We start from the raw sequence: 22,630 nt of genomic DNA, 5'->3' as shown, positions 1-22,630 counted from the left end.
TAAAAAGTTCAGGGTTTAATCTTTGGCATAGTATTTCCAATCATGGAGTTCTTTCTTATAAGTTTCAGAGGTCAAGTTTTCTGCAGCTTAGCAATTTTTCAGACTTTTTTTTTTAAGGTTATTATCTTCCTCAGAGAAGCTCTAATGCATATCCTCTCCTTAAGCAATCTTTTCCTACCAAAAAATTATACACAGCACCACTGTCCTTACAAAAAATTCCCACAATCTGCTTAATTTAAGTAAAATTTGGTGTTTAACTTTTATTTTCTAGAATTATGACTTGCTGGCTAAAGTCTTGTCTACAAATGGAATTTTTTAACAGCCTATCTCAAAGTTCTTTACTCTTTTAACCTTTTGGATTTTCGTGTTTTCTAGCATTTCAGTGTAAAGCTGTTCAATGTTTCAGAATTCTCTACATGACAACATTTGACATAATATAGCCTTTCTAGTAATTCTAATAAATAACACCCGTTTAATAGGTCTAAGAATCGCAATAAAACAAGAAGTTCTACAGTATGTCTGTGGAGTTTTGTCATTTCCTCTTTACACAAAGATTCTCTTTACAAGATACTCAGTCAAATTCCAATTAATTTGAATGTGGCATTTTAGTTTAATTGGCATATTTTTTAGGTTAACTGTCCAGTAAACAAATGAAAACTTGATTGTTTCAGTTCCTTTTCCTTTGAAAATATTTTTTTCTCTGTATTTTTTCCTCTGCTTTTATGAGTGTATTTATAGTAAATGTAAATTAATCAATGTTTGAGGATTTAGAATCTTTCAGTGGTACATAGAGAGCAACATAGGTATAAACGGAAATAATAAACTGTAAAGGAAAATATGGCTAAATCTGAACTGGCTCAATGTACACCCTTATTCTGTGCTTTTTTTATGTCCCTTTAATAAGCTTTTTCCTTATCATCTGCTCCATTTTCTACAGAAGTCTACAACTATCTGTCTACTCCCTGCCTGGTTTGAGCCTTTAGATGTGTTTTGCTCTGTGTATTGTGTTTTTTTAAATTCCAACATATAAAATACAAAAGATGTGATATGAATTCAGATTTTTCAGTTTTCACTTTACTAGAGAAGTTCACAAAAACAGGGAACTCTTCTGTCTTACTGTACTGCTAAATCCTCAATGCCTAGATCAACACATAGGACACACTAATGAATTTGAGTTTGCAGCTCTTGCATAAGAAGCATAAAATGGGGTAAAGTAAATCTGAATAACTGAGTGCTTGATTTGTTCACTTCTGACTAAGGTACTAAACACTCTTTTCTTATTATCATGTGACTCACTTGGAAATGATTATTGAAAATGTATTTATGAGTTAGATATAAAGTGAACAAAAATAAGGCTTTCTCTCCTAAAAGTGCTAAATTTGCATGCTATAAGAAATACCCTGAACAAGATATGGAATCTTCTCCCAAGGTGCTTGCAGTGTAGTAAGGGAAAGAATATGATAAATAAAATTTTGAGTACACATAACGTACTTTGGGCAAACTGTATTATACATTCTAGATGATGCCAATTTTAAAACACTTGAGCTCAAGTTTTGAGATTAAACTAGCTGAATTTAAGAACCTTAATAACAAGATTTTTTTTAAAGTTTATATAGCAAGTTTTCTTACTATTTTTATTCCAAAGGTGGTATATCCCTCTAACTTTTTCTCAGACCCAGTAGGGAAATAATATGTATCTTAATTTTCTAGAGTCTAACTTGGAGATTCAAGAATAGACCATGGATTCAAAAGGCAGAGAGTTGGAAGTATTAACCAAGCGGCTGCAAATCCTTAGATCATCAAAATAAAAACTGATAATTCATTTGGAATACATGGATTGAAGGGAAAGTCAAAGCTTTGAAACTCAAACATAAGTTCTGATAAAATTTTCTTTCTTAGAAGGAATAACCATTATTGAGGCAAGATCAACCTGGCCCATTTTAAATACAGAGTCTGAATCCACTCTTTAAATTTTAAAAGCAGTGAATAACTACATTTGTATAGTAGATAGGGAAGATGAAGATTTTTCAAGAACTTTGATTCTATTATTTCTATTGAATTTTTGAATTTTATTTTATTTATTTTTTTATACAGCAGGTTCTTATTAGTTATCTATTTTATACATATTAGTGTATATATGTCAATCCCAATCTCCCAATTCAACCCACCACCACCATCCACCCTGCCACTTTCCCCCCTTGGTGTCCATACATTTGAAGAACTTTGATTCTTTACTGTTTTTTTTTTTGTTAGAGTGTTAGAACCACTGAGAATCTAATAAAATTATAGACCCTCTCCTCAGGGGAAAAATAACAATGATTTACTTTTTGTGCATTTCATTGTTTTACACCTGTATAAAATTTTAATTGTTCTAAATTCATACCTATACAAACTGGTGGGCTGGGCTGCCAGAAGTATCGATTTTCTACCTGAATGCAGGTTATTCTTTCCTCTCCTTGAAGCTCATATCCTGGGTCACACTGAAAAACAACAGTGTCCCCAGGTTCTCGTCCATCCCCATTTCGAGTCCCATTCATGGGAACCCCTGGGTCACGACATGCAGTGGCAACAGAACCTATGAAAAGACAGAAACAAACCTTTAGTTTTGATGCTATCCAAAATCACCTTCAAAGTTCCAGATCATATATTTGAGAAGCTTCTGCATATCTATGTGCTTTCAGAAAATTAACTTAAAAAATGCTTGGACCATAATTCCCTGTGCTGTACAATATCTCCTTGTTGCTTTTTTAATGGAGTATATAATCTGTAAAAACTATCTATGAATCACTATGCTGTACACCAGAAATTAATATAATATTGTAAATCAACTATACTTCAATTAAAAAATGCTTGGGCTAATTTTTAAATACCTGCACAATAAATACTTTTTAATTGTTTTTGGTAAATAATTTATGTGCTAACTTGCTTCAAGCAGGGACATGGCATTTGAGTAGCTAAATAATAAATTTACTCAAAATCTGTTTTTTGATACTCTGTGAAAGACACTGTGAAGAGGATGAAAAGACAGGTGCAGACTGGAAGAACATATTTGCACGGGCTATATTCCACAAAGGACTTGTATCTGGAATATATAAAGAATTCTTAAAACTCAACTGTGATAAAAACAGAAAGAAAAAAATCCAACTAGAAAATGGGCAAAAAACATTTCAATAAAGAGGATACCAGATGGCACGTGAAAAAATGTTCAATATTATTAGCCATTAAGGAAATGCAATTTAAAACCACAATGAGATATTACTACATACCTATCAGATCAGCTAAAATAAAAAATATAGTAACACCAAATGCTGGCAAGATTCTGCAAAAAACTGAATTACTTATCCATTGCTGGTAGAAATGTAAAATGGTACAGCCACTCTGGAAAGAAGATGGCACTTTCTTGCAAAAATAAATGTGCTTACCATAACCCAGTAATTGTACTCTTGCACATTTATTCCAGAGAAATAGAAACCTGAACGTGGATGTTCACAGGAGTTTTATTTGTAATCGCTAAAAACTAGGAACAAACCACCTTCAACAGGTGAATCATTAAACTAAATTCATACCATGGAATACTGGTCAGTAATAAAAAAGGAATGATGATATACAAGACAGCTTGGATGGATCTGAAGGCAAATATGATGAGTAACAAAAATGCAATAGCAAAATGTTTTATACTGTTTGCCTCTATTTACGTAACATTCTTGAACTGACAAAATTATGAAGTTGGAAAACAGATGACTGGTTACCAAGAATTGTAAGGGGAGGGGATGGAAGGAGATGACTAGGACTATAAAACAGTAACTAGGAGGATCGTTGTGATGGAACCGTACTGTGTTTACCTCTGGTGGTGGCGATCAAATCTACATAAAACTATATACAAACTAAACATACACACAAAAATGAGCATATATAAAACTAATGAAATCTGAATCAGGTTCATGGATTGTTATCAGAGTCAATTTTCTGCTTGTGATATTGTGCTATAGTCATACAAGAAATCATCATTGGAGGAAATTGGGTAAAGGGTATACAGGATCTCTATTATTTCTTACAATTGCATATAAATCTAAAATTATTTAAAAATTTCAAAAAGTTTAAAAAATCATTAGAGGAGAGTATGGGACCACAGGAAAGCAACTGTTCTTCTATATACAGTATAGGGTACATTTAATAGTATGATTAACTACAATTATTCAGGTTAATGGAACAAGATATTACTTTGAATTACCACAAAGCAGATTTACCCTAAAGCATATGATAATTAAGTATCAAGACAAAAAAGCTATTAAATTTTTCATTGAAGCTACTTATTAAACTATATTCATAAACATAGGATTCAGCCCTTGTACAAATTATTTTTTAAACTGCGTATTAAAGTAACTACACAAATGGCTGGATTACAGACACATAACTGGTATTCACTCATTCATTCATTTACTAACTTAATATATTCCAGACAAGGTGCTAGGTGCTAGGAATACAAAGAAGAAATAGGCAGACATAAAACTGAACAGACTTCAAATTGTTCAAACTGCATAGCGGTGGCACCTACAAACAGATTCTGTTGTATACATCCCTAGTAGGTTAGTAAACAGGTACAAAGGTAGGTAGGTAGATACAGATAGATAGATAAATTCACCAATATACCAATCAATTTATTACAATCTACCAGGTGTACTTTTTGTATAGATAGCTCATCTCCCTAATACTCACCCCAAAAAACCTAATGTTGGTGGTATGTTAAGTCTGAGACTGCATAAAAGCAGCAACAACAAAAAAGTAATATTATATATAATCACATATATATACACACACAACTGAACTGACTGCAAATTGTTTTATATATGTTTTCAGAAAGGGTAAAAAAAGGATATTTTTATTTTTATTTTAGGTTTTTTAACATCTTTATTGGAGTATAATTGCTTTACAATGGTGTGTTAGTTTCTGCTTTATAACAAAGTGAACCAGCTATACGTATACATATCTCCCCCATCTCCTCCCTCTTGCGTCTCCCTCCCACCCTCCCTATCCCACCCCTCTAGGTGGTCACAAAGCACTGAGCTGATCTCCCTGTGCTATGTGGCTGCTTCCCACTAGCTATCTATTTTACATTTGGTAGCGTATATATATCCATGCCACTCTCTCACTTCGCCCCAGTTTACCCTTCCCCCTCCCTGTGTCCTCAAGTCCATTCTCTATGTCTGCATCTTTATTCCTGTCTTGCCCCTAGGTTCTTCAGAACCTTTTTTTTTTTTTTTAGATTCCATATATTTGTGTTAACATATGGTATTTGTTTTTCTCTTTCTGAGTTACTTCACTGTATGACAGACTCTAGGTCCATCCACCTCACTACAAATAACCCAATTTCATTTCTTTTTATGGCTGAGTAATATTCCATTGTATATATGTGCCACATGTTCTTTATCCATTCATCTGTCGATGGACACTTAGGTTGCTTCCATGTCCTGGCTATTATAAACAGAGCTGCAACGAACATTGTGGTACATGACTCTAAAAGGTTATTTTTAAAAGGGTTACTTTTTAAAAAGGGTTACAAGATGTAGACTGCAAATGTTATTTTACTGACCACTTAAATTAAATCTATGTATCATTATACACATCATCAGAAATCCTAACAGTTTTGCTTCATTTTACTGACAAACTAGTGTTTCTGAGCAATAGCCAAGGACAAAGACGTTGCATGTATAATTCCTTTAATTCTCCTAGCAACCCAATGGGTCAAGTGCCATTATTTGTTTTATTTTAGAGGTGAGAAAACTAAAGTTTAGGAAGATTAAGTAACCTGTTCAATATTACAAAAACTAAAGAGTGCAGAACCAAGGTTTGAACCCCAGTCAGTATGATTTCAGAAGCCAAACCCTTAAATGTTACACTAGACTGTCCTCTTCTACCTGTTAACTGTCCTAGAGATACATTTTCTTTCTCAGTTAAATATAATAAACCCCATTAAGAAATTATAAAAAATACAGAGATTATATCCATAAATAGAAAAGCTACAGTGCACATAAATGTGTCCATCTTAAAAATATTCAATCTTCTTTCATTTGAGTTATTTTTGAGAGAGTTATTTTTAGTTGTTAATAGAATAACAATCAGACTCATATTGGAGAATATTGAGGGAAGTGGGGCAGGGACTTGGTTCCAATTTCCAATTGGATTTGTTCTGTAATTCCTATCAGTGTTCCTTAGCAGAACATCCATCAGGCATTACAGGGTCTGGCAATTATAATCTTTCAATATTGATAGACTTTTTTTTTTGTAAATGCTTTTGTGATAAACTCAGTCATTAAGCTTTTCTTGAATTGCTCTGGAATGGTTTCCACCAACACTAAAACTGATATATGGATTGGTTTTACAATACAAAACTGGAGCAGGATGTCCTACATACAAGATTTACACTTAGGATGTTTTAATTGGAAAGGAGTGATATAAATGTAAAATGTGCTACAGCTTTCAAGCTGAAAAGTAGAATGATATACAGATTATGAAAAATATTCTTTTGTTGTTGTTTTTTGTCATTGTTGTAGAGGCTTCCTATGTGCTGGACTCTGCAAAAAGCTTGAAGCTTAATATGAACATTCTCAAAGTAAAAATGTACATATAACAATGTTACAAAAACACTGAAAGTAGTTGGTATGACCATGTCTTACTAGAGTTTGAGGGAAAAAAGATGTTTCGGCCATATTGTCAGAGTCACTGTGCTTAAAGATTTAAAGTGGAACCTAGTAGCTAAAATATAAAGGCTTCAATATGATAGCTAATATATAATATGTAAAAATATTCATTTGCCTTTAGCTAATATATAATATGTAAAAATATTCATTTGCCTGGTTGACTTGAAGGAAGAGAGGTGGTAAAACTGTACTCTTCCTTTTTCTCTCAACTAATAAATAAATTAGGAGTAAGATTTTAAAACACAATAGAGAATGATGGGGTTTAGTGAAAGACCAAATAATTTTTTTCTTCTTGCAGTTACTTGAGTTCTGAAAGCAATTAGTTAAATACACACAGAAAGAATTACTTGCTGTGAATGCTATTGTCTTAGTTTCTTTACTTATTCAAAGTTTAATCTCTATACTGGTTATACACTGTGTTTGTGGGTAGACAAAATTACATTAATTTTGGCATCAGTCATTCTTGTTTTCTGTATTAAGTAGAAACTATAGACACCGAAGAAAATATATAAACATTTAAAAAGTCATGCTGGGGCAGAAGTTGAGACACAGATGTAGAGAACAAACGTATGGACACCAAGGGGGGAAAACCGCAGTGGTGTGGGGATGGTGGTGTGCTGAATTGGGTGATTGGGATTGACATGTATACACTGATGTGTATAAAATTGATGACTAATAAGAACCTGCAGTATAAAAAAAAAAACAAAAAAAAACAACTAATACTAAACTTCCTTTGGGTTGTTTGTATGGAAATATGTTAATATAAATGTTTCAGACATTACATGAAATTTCTAAAAACCTTATATGTTCTGGTATAATGTTATAAGTCAATTCTAGTTATTACTTTAAAATGTATATCTCAGAAATAACTAAATTTCCTTGTCAATTGCATTATTATGAACTTTCATCAAATCTTGAACTGTGGTCATTTTTAAGTCTTTTGACATTTACAGACAGGTCTGGGTGTACTCTGATGCTTTTGCAAAAATGTTCCTATAAAAGGGTTTCATCTTCAAGGAATTCATGGAAAAGACTGACAAGTACAGGTTTCTGGTAACTGACTATACTGCTGAACTGAATGAATAAGCATTTTCAGAACTCTAATGGAAAACTGATGAATTCAAAAAAGTGCTAACAAAAGACCAGGATGAAAAAAAAATTAATTACATGGGACTGAGTGAACTGATGAGGATGATTATAATTTTTGTGACTTTCTGTTTGAATTAAAAAAAAAAAAGTCATGCTGTATCTCCTTGGAAATTAGGACTGAAATAATCTCACAAAATTAGCATGATTTAAAAATAATTATATAATATTAGAACTTAATAACTATTAGTCACATATGTAAAAATAGATTAAGAATTTTTATTTGACATTTGTTGTTCACTTTTGTGGAACATACAATTCTCAAGATATATAATTCTTATTTGCATTTTATTACTATTGTTATATATATATTTTTAAGTAGATGTTTGTTCCTCTCTATTCTCTTCTACTGTGGAATAATATACAGGGTGTTTCTATAGAATGAGGACTTTTTTGCAATTAAGTATTTTAATTTATCAACTATTTTAAAGATGTAAAAATTTTAAAAGTATATATTAGAAAATAATATACTTGCCACCAGTGTATTAAGATAGGTAATTTCTATTCATTGTCTCAGTGTTTTTAGTTCAAATTACTTCAAATTTAATTGATGAAATGAATATCTCTATTTGTTCTATTAGGTTTAAGTTTGTCATTTATTCCTGATTCTTCTTAACATAAATGTGTAAAGTAAGCATAAATTCCAACAAAGATAAAGGGTCTTAACAAACTTGTTATCTCACCTGCAATGATATCATGAAAGGAACATTCTAGAAAGTGTATATAATAGGCTTATATGCTATCCTATCCAAATATATCTTGGATTTAGCTTTCAAAACCTAATGAAATTAACTATAAAAGATGACTTCCCTTCCTTGTCCCCCCCCCAAAAGAAATGGCCATTTACATTTTGGTTAGTCTAGAATAGGAATTATCAACTGGTTAGTCTGTTTCACAGCTGATTATTCAGTAGAAATGATAATAGTCACAGGGAAAAGGTATATAAATAGAAGAGTATGTGACTAGTTAATATTATCATTATGTAATATTTATTGGACACTTACTGTCTTTCAAACACTTGTACTATGATCTGTATCTCATCTGATTCACAAGAAGTCTGGGTACTATTAGTATCCATATCTTCCCAATGAGAAGATTGAGGCTAAAAAAAGATAAGAAGCCTGACCAACATCACATAGTTACTTAAAGTGGATGAAGTGTCCTATGCAGACATGAGACCGTAACCGAGGGGCATTTCTTAAGTAAAAGTGATAGAGTGTTTGTAATAAAAAGTGCTGAAAGTGTGAACTACAGTATAAAGTTCAAGTGAAATAATGACTTAAATTGAAATTTCTAAAATATGTTATTAATCTTTATTGTCATTTTAAAATCAGAAGAGCAGCTACCTACCTGCCTATCATTCTGATTGGAATAGTCCAAAAACCTACATATTTATAACACTTAGCTTTAAATGTATTAATTTCTTACTTAAAAAATTGCACAGATATTAACAATACAGTCTTATTCACAGGATTCCATTGGTGTATATTTTGTCAAACTGAAATAAATCTGTGTATCTAAGAAAGAGATGTAGTTGTTCAACGTGAAGGGCAATCAGAATAGATACCAATAAAATAATGATGATTACTATTATTGTCTCTATTGAGAGCATACATTGTGCAAAACACTGAACTAGAAGCTAAGTTTATACTCTTAGGCTAAAACACAAATCGTTATGAAGTATTATTATCCCTACTTTAAATGGGTAAAATAAGCCTCCATGATGTTAAATGTTTGCTCTTAGCAGAGATGAAATTTGAATCAAGAAACAGCAGGGCTCTTAGCCATTAGAGTATATTGTCTCAGCACAAACCTATCCCATTACCAGATAAAACAATAAAAAGCCATACCCTACTAATGGAACTTTGACAGTTGTTTATTAACAAAAGAATTGGGCAAAAAAGTTAGACCTACATCGAAACAGAAAGGCAAGAACAGTTTATAACCCTTCACTACACACAAAAATTTTCTTGCTCCTGATATTTCACCATAAAGGGAAGCAAAAAAGAAAGACTCAAGGTTATTTTGCGGGTATTATTAGAAGTAATAAAAATAAAATTTAACCTGATATATGCCAAATTTAGCCATATATGTGTCAAATGGTATTAAGTAATTGCAGTAACAAGAACATGTCCCTTCCAATTGTTTTTCTCATTCTTGCTCTTCCTGTCCTCTCTTTTTTGTGATTTCTTTCCTTACAGTTCATTAAGAGAGTAGAAGCAATAAGATAGGCGCGCCCTCACCAAATCTCTGGCGTCTGCATCCATATTCGCTACTTCCTCTCCTGTAGCAGCAAAGAAGGTGCCCTTTTCTCTATGTAAGGCTAACCCTAGTTCTTGTCCTGCTGGTATTAAAACCTTTCTATTTCTCAAGGACTTCATTCCTGAACATTTTTCATCTCTTCTGAATCACTAGGTTTTCCTTTTGTACTGGGTCATTCTCAAAAACATACAAATGTGGCTTCCAACTTCCATCTTAAATAAACAACCAAAATCCTCATTACATTCCCATTATCTTCCAACTATTTTTCTCATTTCTCTCCTTTCTTTAGTAGGAAACCTATTAAACATCTGTCCTGTGGGAGATATCTATACAACTGTCTCCAGTTTCATCTGCCATTTATCAGACGTATTCACTAAACTGTCCTTGCTAAATCTAGGCTGCCAAATTCAATGATAACTTAGTGCCTTCTTTTTTCAGAAACATCTTAGCAATATTTGTCACAGCACTTTTTTTCTTGGCTTCTCAGTCATCAGACTGCTAGTTCTCTTTCCTGGCTTATTTGCTGCTCTTTTTGGTATCTTTTGCTATCTCTACCTTGTTAACCCAATGACTGAGAGCTGTAGTACCTCAGGGATTAGTTCTTAATGGTTCTGCTCCCATCTTTCTACAGTTTCTCCTTGGATAACTTCACCTTATCCCATGGTTTTAAATGCTGTTTTTAGTTTAATGCTTCCCAAATTTATATATTCAGTCTTAATGTCTTTCCTGAGCTTCAGACCATTCTATTCAACTGTCTATTTAACTTCTTGTATATCTAATAGGCCCCTCAGCTTACCATGTCCAAAACACTTGCAAAATCATAAAATCTTTTAATTTTCAAATTTTTGTAAATAAAAATGTAAAAAATATTAAATTTCACCTATGTATAAAAAAGTTTTCCTATGCTATTGATATCAATAAAATCAAATAAATATTGTTCCATTTGAAAGTAAAAATTTCTCATTGCATATTTATTTCTAATTTAATATAATACCCAGATACAAATACTTTTGTTAGAAATAATTTCACCATAGAATGTAAAATCACTGACATAAGAAATAAACTGAACATTAGCAAACATACAAAATCTTGTAATATTACTTTATTTTTTATGCAAGTGATTTTATTCTGTATGGTAGCATTTACTTCTAACAAAATGAATTTTTATATCTGGTTATTATAATAAGTCAGAAATAAATTTGTAATGACAAACTTTTCCTTTAAAATTGAACTGTTTTTATTCCACCAAAAACAACTTGTATCCATAACAGTTTTTTCTTAAAAATTCTCATGACTCAGGGTGTGAAAAAAATAGATATGTAAAAGTAATACCATTTCATAACTACTTATTGTATACAGTAAAAATAATTTTTCAAGATATGTTATTCACATGCTAATTATATATAAATAAGTATGTAAATTAAAAAAGTTTATGCTCAAGTTAAGAAAGTTTACATTAGCATTTCTTAGGAATTGTTTTTACAATGCTTTTAATCTTCACCAATAGTCTAAATCCACTGAAAGAGTTAGTGAATTTATTGTTAAGCAACATGAGACCTTATCAAATCAAGCGTTGCTATACCCTAGGAATAAATTGTCCTTATATATAAGAAATTGAAGAGAATCTTTCACAATAGTTAAAAATAGTTCATCAAGGATAAACAAAAAGGTCCTATTGTACAGCATAGGGGACTACATTCAATATCCTGTGATAGACTATAATGGAAAAGAATATATAAAAAAAGAATGTCTATATGTGTGTAACGGAGTCACTTTGCTGTACAGCAGAGATTGGCACAACACCGTAAATCAACTATACTTCAATGAAAAAATAAATAAATAAAATAAATAGTTCAAGTAATATGTGTGGGGGACTGCCCTGGTGGCGCAGTGGTTAAGAACCCGCCTGCCAATGCAGGAGACACCGGTTTGAGCCCTGGTCCAGGAAGATCCCACATGCCGCGGAGCAACTAAGCCCATGAGCCCCAACTACTGAGCCTGTGCTCTAGAGCCCGAGAGCCACAACTACTCAGCCCATGTGCCATAACTACTGAAGCCCGTGTGCCTAGAGCACGTGCTCTGCAACAAGAGAAGCCACCGCAATAAGAAGCCCGTGCACCGCAACGAAGACCCAACACAGCCATAAATAAATAAATAAATAAATAAATAAATTTATTTTTAAAAAAGTGTGTGAAATGAATGAATGGATGAATGAATGAACAAAATTACAGCTAGTCATTTCAATATATGCTTAAGGTTTGTTTATAATTTAGCATTTGTTTGACACTGGGAAACATTTATTCCAAGACTGCAGCAACAACATTTATATTACATTTTAATTTGCTTTAATTAATCTATCTGGATAACCTGAGGCTGTTTTCAGAACAATACTGATAGCACTAAATACTACAGAAAATGACTGAGTTCTCACCATTTTTACAACTCATCAGTACTGTAAATATACTTCTGACTTCTCATTTTATATTTGTTTCATCTAATTGAGAGTGTAATTTAATTGGAAATGTGCACCTCACCTAATACATATTTCACAGTCCTAACTAGCACATGTATAAGTTTCGACTATATTATGGATGATAATTCAGAGATAATGTCTGAATTACCATCTTGGTGACCTTGGGCAAATTAACAGTCCAGTTTGCTTATGGCATTGCTCTGTGCAACAAAGAATAAATACACTTAAATCACTCATAAGTTCTTGTGTGTCCTTTCCATTCAGAAAGTAGACTCTTTGGTATAAACTTGTTTATCTCAAGAACTTTCAAAAGAGAAAAACCTTAGATTCTATACAGCTGGATAAAATCAAAAGCAGAAGACTTGTACTGTAATCTGTACTGTTGTAAGAAGGGGACACTGACCAGGTTGTATTAGTTCCCTGAATTTTAACTGCCTCATCGGTAAAATTGACATAGTAATAATTTTCTACCTGCCTGATTTAGTATTAGAAAATAATCTTAAGGTTCTATTCTAACAATTATATTGTATAATTCAATGAAAATATAAACTCTGAGATAAATCTTTGAAGACCAGTAGATTTTACTATTCACTGTGTAGTTTGTCTAAGAAGTTGTTGTATATTTTTTTGCAATATGTCAAGACACTTCAGCAAGGTCACAGTCCAAATTTGGTATTCACAAGGCCTTACACTCTTCTCTTCCAGTTCTATTGTCTTATATTTTTGTATTGACTAAGAAATGACACGATATTCTCCACTTCACTATCTATAAGGAAATCAAGCTGGGTAATGGGAATATTTAACCTGGAAGGAAATCCCATCTAGAATCAAATCAATCGGAAAATATGTGAAATGCAGATGGTAACCTAGAGGTGGATTTCACCCTGGAGAATTTTGCCCTTGACTGAGTCCCTGCTTTGTACAAGATCCATCAATTTTACAAAGAATGTTCAACATCATTATTAGGCCTACACTCTGCCAGCTACTCAGTAACGTAGCTATCTTTAGAATTTCATTATGTTTCTAAGGATACATCTAATGATATGGCAAGTCAGGTTAAAGTAGATAGCAGCATGACAGAGATTTTCCTCCTATCACCTCTAGAGAGAAACAAAGCTGCCAATGCAAAAGAAACCACAAAGCTAGTGTTATAATATATTCCAAGTACTTTATATAGAAATACCTTTTTAAAATACATATTTACTCATTTATTTCACCAGGTAATTGTTGTGCACCCACTATAAGCCAAGTATGTTTTATATTGGGAATGAACTGTAATAAGAACCAACACCTCCATACCATCATTGATTCTTGTGCTCTAATACATGGACAAAAGTGAAAATAAAATCACTGGTCTAATTTCTTTGAAATCAAAAGGCATGTTAGGTTGAAGACTGTCAAAGGTACCTAAACAGGAAACTGATTTTATATCCAAGGATTATAAGGGATTATATAGAAGTCTAATTCAGAATTGAATTCTAATATTTGGAGATCACCAGAATTAGTGAGCAAAAAAAGAGTAAAAACATATAAATATTGTTTTACATTAGTCTTGACTGACAGTATATAATACCAGTGTGCTTTTAATTTTACATTATTAAAAAATTTCCTACTCAATCAGTTTCATTTAACATTTACTAAGTATTAAATACCAGGTACAATGCCAAGTTCTGGTGATACAAATATTAATAGGATAAACCTTGCGCTTCAAAGGAACACAGTCTAAGAGGGACAGCAGATGTGTATATGTCTTTAATATAATAAAATGTTTATTAAAATCAGGTGACATTTGTCATTGAAAGTGAAAAATTGTGGGCATGAAATAAAAAGCTAAAAGTAATTTAAATTATGTAATTAAAAATATGTACTGATTTACCAGATTGATAATATTACATTGATGAATTTTTCAAAATAAGTATCTATGCAAAAACTACTAAAAATAATTTCTAAAAAATTAAAATGCCATGTCTATGCACACAAAAACATCTTCATATGAGTTAATTAAACATTAAAAATAAGATAAGCAAAATGATCATTTGTGGTACAAATGTACATTCTCTAATTGGTTTCCTAGATATATTTAATGTCATTTTACTATTTTTTCTTAAGTATGTGGTTTTCAATATATTCTTATTTTTATTGGTATTGTTAAAGGTATTTTTAATACATTTTAAATCGTTGGCATGTTAACAGAGGTCTCTACAGGCCATACTACTTTTAATTGAGAAAGGTTTTTCTTTATAGGTATTGAGGTATCTGGTAGGCTTAGGACTAATTCTTTAAAATAGAGGAAAGTTTCAATTTGATTTTATTTCATACAACAATGTGTAAATATTTCAGCTTAAGTATTTTCACAGATAGTAAATTTTTACTTCTTTTCAGATACCTTTCTTGACAAAAATTTTTATAATATAAAGCTTACCAAGTTGTCTTAAATTATGATTTTTTTTGGAATACTTCACTTGTAAGCTGTATAATTGTATGTTTTCTCAATTTTATTCTATTATAGTATAAAATATAAATTCAATCTGATTAAAAAATAAGAACTTCATCAAAAGATACTCTCTTTTCACAAGTCAAATCATACTACAGGACAATAATAGTTTCAAATTTTAATTTTATACAGTGTTTTAACTTTTAACTTTCATAAAAATAGCATTTAAATGTCTTCCTATTTCCAAACTTTGTTTTCAATAATTATAATTCACCAAAATTTTCAAAAGCTGAAGATCTTTAACATGCCAATAACTGAATATTTTGATTAAAGATTTTCATATGATTTTAATATAAATCAACCAAATTTAAAGGTTTTATTATCAAAAATTTCAAAACCATAGTAGGGCATTTTGGTTGATTATGAAAAAGAGTGCTTCAGAGATGCAAACTTTTCTAAGTCTGAATGACAATGAGTAGAGAAAACAGAAGCTGGTACTGACATACTAAAGTTTATTTATTTTTGAATCAGCATTACTTTGTCATACACACAAAAAATGTAATTCAATTATTTTGCTGTATATAAAAATATCTGTAAATTTTAATGACAGTTTTATTGTGATGGGTAGAATTTGCTTGGTTGCAGTTATGAATTATATGTTCACCACAACCAATTCTAAGTATATATCTGTTTCTTAATTTTATAAGAGCTTTGTTTTTGCCATGAAGTTGTGTGTCACCAAAATTTATATTTGTATTATTATCACAAAACAAATAGCCTTATCCTTAACACTATAATTTTAATATGTGATCTTTGTTTCATTTAAAAAATATTTAAAAGATAATTGTTTGCTTGAAGTTTAAAAAATGTATTGTGGTGTTAATATAAATAGAAGTAAGATAAATGGAAACAACAGTCCAAAGGAAAGAAGGGGGAAATGTAAATACACTATCATTCTTACATTATATATGACGGTGTGTAATAGAAGTTAATGGTAGGTTTTGATCAAAGATGTATGCTATTAATATTAGAGCAAGTACACCCCCACCTCCAAAATGTTTAGCCAATAAGTTAATAGAGGGGAAGAAAATGATGGTGGAAATACACAGGTGGGTCCAATAAAAGTAAATAGCAATACGGCAGCCAAACCAAACCATAACAATTACATTATGTGTGAACGGTCTAATGATTTAAAGACTGCAATTCGGGGGAAGGGGAAGTTGGGACGAAGTGAAAGAGAAGCACTGACATATATACATTACCAAATGTAAAGTGGATGGCTTGTGGAAAGCTGCTGTATAGTACAGGGAGATCAGCTCCATGCTTTGTGACGACCTAGAGGGGTGGGATAGGGAGGGTGGGAGGGAGATGCAAGAGGGAGGGGATATGGGGATATATGTATACATATAGCTGATTCACTTTGTTATACAGCAGAAACTAACACAACATGGTAAAGCAATTATACTCCAATAAAGATGAAAAAAAATTAAAGACTACAATTAAAAGGCAGAAATCTTCAGACTGTATAAAAAAACAAGACTCAAGCAAGTACTATCTCAATCATGTGCTGTTTAAAGTAGAAACCTACTTTAAATATAAAGACACTAACAAGTTAAAAGGATGCTAAATGAAATACCGTGCAAACACTAATTATAAGATATTCATATCAGACAATGCAAACTTCAAGACAAGGAAAATTACCAGAGAAAAAGAAAGCTACTTCATTCTAATGAAACAGTCAACTCATTAAGAAGGCATAGCATCTCAAACGTACACACCTAGTAACAGATCTTCATGATACACAAACATGACAGGACACGATAAGATAGAAAGAATAAACAGGCAAATCCACAATTGCTGTTGGGCATTTCAATGCTACTCTTTCATTAGTGGCTTAAAAAAAAAAGTAGACAAAATATCAGTAATAATATAGAACACTTCAAACACAATGCTATCAACCAACTGTATCTAATTGGTATTTAATTCACAATAATGGCAAGTGTACATTCTTTTCAAATGCACATGGTTCTTCTAGAAAAATATATGCTGGACCATAAAATAAGTCTAAGTAAGTTTAATTATTGAAATGTTAAAATTGTAACTAAATTTATAATATGAGATGTTTCATCTTTATCACAATAAACTTTCAAAGACTATACTCTGCTTCATAAAATGGAGGTAAAAAGTAAAACTTTTGCTGGAATTAAAATATTTGAGGTGATTAATGTTACTGATGTGACATATAAGATTGGACTCATTTAACTATTTGGGAAGTTCTTCTGGTAAGGAAGCTGGCATGTTAACACTTTTCATACATGCAGAAGAGAATTTAGAACATAAAGTGATGAAATTAGTAGAGTTTTCATTTGTTCTAAATGAAAAGTCATGCTTTTTTTTAAACAGATTTATGTCTTCTAGTTTTCACATGGTCAATGATATCACATGGTCCCCATGTATGTTAACATACATTGTGTACAAGTTGCATTTTCATCATCGATTTTCTTTTATTTTAATTGAGATGTTACTGTTTTATTTTTTAACATCTTTATTGGAGTATAATTGCTTTACAATGGTGTGTTAGCTTCTGCTTTATAACAAAGTGAATCAGCTATACATATACATAGCTCCCCATATCTCTTCCCTCTTGCATCTCCCTCCCTCCCACCCTCCCTATCCCACCCCTCTAGGTGGTCACAAAGCACCGAGCTGATCTCCCTGTGCTATGTGGCTGCTTCCCACTAGCTATCGGTTTTACGTTTGGTAGCGTATATATGTCCATGCCACTCTCTCACTTTGTCCCAGGTTACCCTTCTCTGCCCCCGTGTCCTCAAGTCCATTCTCTAGTAGGTCTGAGTCTTTACTCCCGTCCCGCCCCTAGGTTCTTCATGACCTTTTTTTTTTTTTTTAGATTACCTATATATGTGTTAGCATACGGTATTTGTTTTTCGCTTTCTGACTTACTTCACTCTGTATGACAGACTCTTGTTATTGGGTTTTTTGATGATTAGCACATCAAAATTAAAAAAAAAATTTTTTTGATGATTAGCAGACATTATGAGCAACTTGTATAAAATCCTTAATATGTAAGTAATAAAAGTCTAAGAACCATGTAGTTAATCCAAACAGGTATTCCAACAACTTATCATATTAAAATTTGTAGGCAATTTGTTCATAAAATAACAATATCAAGTATCAATATCTTAAAATATTAATATACTGTTAGGTCTAAATCTCATGTTTAATATCATATATACTACATTCTCAATCAAAATATCCCATCTTTCACATGAGGTTAACAAGTTATTAGGAAAAATTGGTCTATTAATACCAATGATATCAGGGTCCCAGGGATAAATCCAAAACCAGGGAGAAATTTTATTTAGGAAATAATTCAACTAAAAAGAACATAGCTATAGTAGATAGGTACTTTAAAATAATCATAATAATAATCAATTTAATACATCAGATACTTTAAAATGACAAAGATGTTGTTGATGTATTATCATGGCTCCAAATCACCATTTAATTATGTTTCATATTTTAGAATATAAAATTGCCCCCTCCGTAGCTTAACAGAATGTTAATATAATATACAAGCCAAGGAAGTCTCATTTTATTCTGTATTCTACTAATTTTTGATTGTACAGAAAAATAACCAATCAGTATGTGATTTACCCTCTAAAAATAATTTTACAATTTACCTAAATATGTTTAATTGAAATGGGATCATGTGGAACTCCCCACTTTTTTAAAAATGTGTTTCTGGATGTACTAAAATGCTTTGATTCACAAATCATAATAAACAAAAATTCTTCTAGATCCTTTCCTGCTATCTTTTTGGGTTTAGTTTCAAATTTTGCGAGAATAAGTTTGTCTGACATCCTTGTTGATCTCTGCTGGGTCTTCCTGACAGCCTCCTTCAGCTGAACTTTCTTTTAGAAATCTTGGTGGAATTAAGCTTTCTTAAGAAATGAATATTCAGTATGTACTTTCTATCCCACTGCTGCCATAAATGTCTATCGTAAAATAATAAAACAGTATGATAAAATAAATAATTGTTAATTTATCCTATAAAATAAATAACAAACACTCATGGCAAGAACATTCAGACTATAGCTCTACAGCACATCTGTGCAACCTCTACTTCTGTGCATATTTCAAAAATACATATTTCTCAGTGATTTGGCCAACTCATGGCCTGACAGCTTTAGGTATCTTTCAAGCCACAGAATAGATTATGACATAACTTGCTGTTATACAAAATAGCTGGCAGGGCAACAGTATCAAATAGTTCTCCCAATACCATCTAAGATCAGAATGAGTTAGATGTTAATATCTGAGAATATTTTCATTTTATCTACAAGAGCCCTATATGCTATCCATGAAAGGGAAGTGTAAGTTACCTGGCATCCACAAAAGACTGGGAAATAGAGATGGGTTATCAGTATTTGTCTTTCAAAATTAATCATGTATTATAATTACTCTGAGCACTGGGAATATATTTCGCACACTACTAGATGAGATCAAACACAAAGACAATAGCTAATAAATACACCTTGGCTATTTTAACAGAACTATTAATAATGATACTTTGTTGAAAATGGAAAATACAGACCAAATGTCAAACAAGTCAGGTTGCCAGGAAAATAGGCAAAAACCAGGGCTGTCTTGGGCAAACGAGGATATACAGCCATTCTAATATAATACACACATAGTGCCAGGGCACTGCAGATATGGGAGTGACTAATTCTGCCTAGAAGTTCATTAGTACCTAAAGTATCATTTGACCTGGGCCTTGGAAAATGACTAAGAATTTACAGATATTTGAATGTGGACATAAGTGTTACAGGAACATGGAAGAGAGTTGTTTGCAAAAGAAGCAGAAATGTGAAAGGTCAATGTCTTTTCAGGACAGTGCAGTTAGATGACTAGATGTATGTAACTGAATAGTGAGAGATGAAGCTGGCAGGTAATTTGGGTGCAAATTGTGGAGGCTTTAAATGTAATTCCACAGTTTTGAACTTATGACTGTGTAGCCATAAAAGAATTTTAAACAGAGGAGTGATGTCTGATTTATATTTTCAAAACATCAGTCAGGTGGAAATGTAGAGAAAAGTCTGGCTGGAGAGACAACGAAGTGAGTGGCTAGTCGACTGCTACAGCAGTGTAGGCAGTAATAATGAGGATGGGAACAAATGCAGGGGCACCATGCAGTCCTTTAAGGTCGGGAGACATCAATGTCTCATGACTAAGGAATCCATCTCCTTGAGAATTTTCAACAGTATAATATATGGCCCTTGGTATTTTGTATTATCCAGCAGGGGCATATTCTTAACAGAGATGTCAAAGAGTGAAGAGCACAGAAAATGCTCTGTCAAAATCAACTATTCTGTGGGCAAATGACAGCATGATACTTAAAGATGTCCTCCCTGAGGAACTAAAGTGGGATGAGACAAGCAGATTACAAATTTAAGTAGGAGATATATATAGAGGCTGACTGCTGAGAACCAAGGGCAGAACATAGGACAGCATGAGGTAGCCATGTCAGACTTAAGTAGCTGTGATTAAGCAAAAGAGTCTTGCAGAATATAACACCAAGAGGCAAAGCAAAAGACTACAAAGAATGAATAGATCATGAAATAGAAGGCATGAGGCTGCTGATAGCGGCTTGACAGTGATTATGAAGTTGGTATGTGACCTACATTTCAGTTAAATTCACTTTGCACCAAGTTCACTGAAATCCATTTCGTTGGTTGCATTTTGTTGCTTAAGACTGTTTTGCTGCTATTTCCTGACTCATTCCTTTTTTAATTTATTATTTGACACTCAGCTCTTTGCTCAAAAAAGGAACAGGCAATGTGGTGGTGATGGTGGGTGGAATGGGAACAGAATGAAAATCTGACAATTAAAATAATGATACAAACTGATTTGGTTACTATTGTTCTAGTTTATGCCTGTTGTCCAGCTTAATTTTTAGGTGTCCCCTTTTACTCTCAAAAGTTATCTTAGATTTGAACAATAAATTACATGATCACCCTAAATAGAATGTTTGCTCTTTACAGACATTTAGAGAGGCAAAGTTCATATAATTAAAACATCTTCAGAATAATGAAATGATAAACCATGTTTTCACATCTTTATTTGGAAAAAAATTATAGCTAGTGCCTAGAGCATGGGCTGGAATTTCTCTTATAAAGAAAGGTCAGAGGATGTTTTAAAAAGAGATTGTTTTATAAACATTTAAAAATGTTTTATACAGAGGGCAGAAAATATTTTATAAAAAGAGGTCTTGGTGCTGAGTCTGGAAGAATGAGAAAGGCTTAAGAAAAAAATTTAAAGTAAAAGAAACTTTAGGGACAGAGAACAGTACAGGGTGTGTGTGTGTGTGTGTGTTTATGTAACTAAGAAGATTTGCCTAAGTGAAAGGAAAGAAGCACTCGAGAAATAGCTGGAGATAAATATGCTTACTATCTGGTCCTTTAATAGACTCTCCTAGAATGAACGAATGAACAAATGAATAAATGGGTAACATGAGATAGATTTATCTTGGGAAAAGGAATTCAGGTAAAACTCTCAAGTGGCAAATTTTGACCTGCAAGCCAAATTTGACCCATAGTCATGATTTATTGGACTATAGACTTTAATATTCTCTTTAAGATTAGTTGAGTTGGGGCTTCCCTGGTGGCGCAGTGGTTGAGAATCTGCCTGCTAATGCAGGGGACACGGGTTCGAGCCCTGGTCTGGGAAGATCCCACATGCCACGGAGCGGCTGGGCCCAGGAGCCACAACTACTGAGCCTGCGCGTCTGGAGCCTGTGCCCCGCAACGGGAGGGGCCGCGATAGTGAAAGGCCCGCGCACCGCGATGAAGAGCGGTCCCCGCACCGCGATGAAGAGTGGCCCCCACTTGCCGCAACTAGAGAAAGCCCTCGCATGAACCGAAGACCCAGCACAGCCAAAAATAAATAAATAAATAATAAAATCCTGCCTTGCCCTAACCTTCCATGAATCAGACTGTAAAGAATTGTTGAATTGTCTGAATTAATGAATTTGTGTTTTAAAAAAAAAAAAAAAAAAAAAAAAAAAAGATTAGTTGAGTTGTTTTCTTTGACAATTAGATGACTTTACATAAAACTCTTTATTTCAAGTTCCACTTAAAAATTAGTCTGTCTTCCTATAGGGCAAAATGACTTTAGCCAGAGGGGGCAACTGTCCCTTTTAAATGGGAATGTACACATTCCAGCTTTCCTTTATTCCTTCTCACTGCTTCACTTGTATAAATCATCTGCTTTTTGGAAGTGTGACCTTAGATGTGGTTCTTGTAAGCATAATCAGAAAGACAAGCTGATTAAATTGTAGAACTTCATTGTAACTAATAACGCATAATTAAAATATTTGTATTTCCTCTAGAATATTAATAAATAATAAATAAGGATAGCAAAAGAGTAGTAATAACTGCTAAGCATTTACTATGCACCAGGCACAGTGTTAATCTCCTTTCAGACATAGGTGGATTTGAGTCACAGCTGCAGGCATCTGCTAGGGTGTGACCTTGAACAAATTAACTCACTTTCTGAACCTCAGTGTATTGTTTGGTAAATGGGGATGATACAACATAT

At 32.6% G+C, this 22,630-nt stretch overlaps 1 protein-coding gene across 1 annotated transcript in view; it reads right to left on the bottom strand.

Annotated features, from left to right (window-relative positions):
- CSMD3 (CUB and Sushi multiple domains 3) overlaps positions 1 to 22,630 on the bottom strand; it is a 1,171,706-nt gene that overhangs the window by 289,095 nt on the left and 859,981 nt on the right. The window contains 1 exon segment of the mRNA XM_059902305.1: positions 2,384 to 2,575. Within this exon segment, the coding sequence (XP_059758288.1) occupies positions 2,384 to 2,575 (192 nt within the window).

Source organism: Balaenoptera ricei, chromosome 17 (genome assembly GCF_028023285.1).
Source record: "Balaenoptera ricei isolate mBalRic1 chromosome 17, mBalRic1.hap2, whole genome shotgun sequence".
In the NCBI taxonomy this organism is placed as follows: Eukaryota; Metazoa; Chordata; class Mammalia; order Artiodactyla; family Balaenopteridae; genus Balaenoptera; species Balaenoptera ricei.
This window is presented reverse-complemented; position numbering and strand designations above follow the sequence as displayed.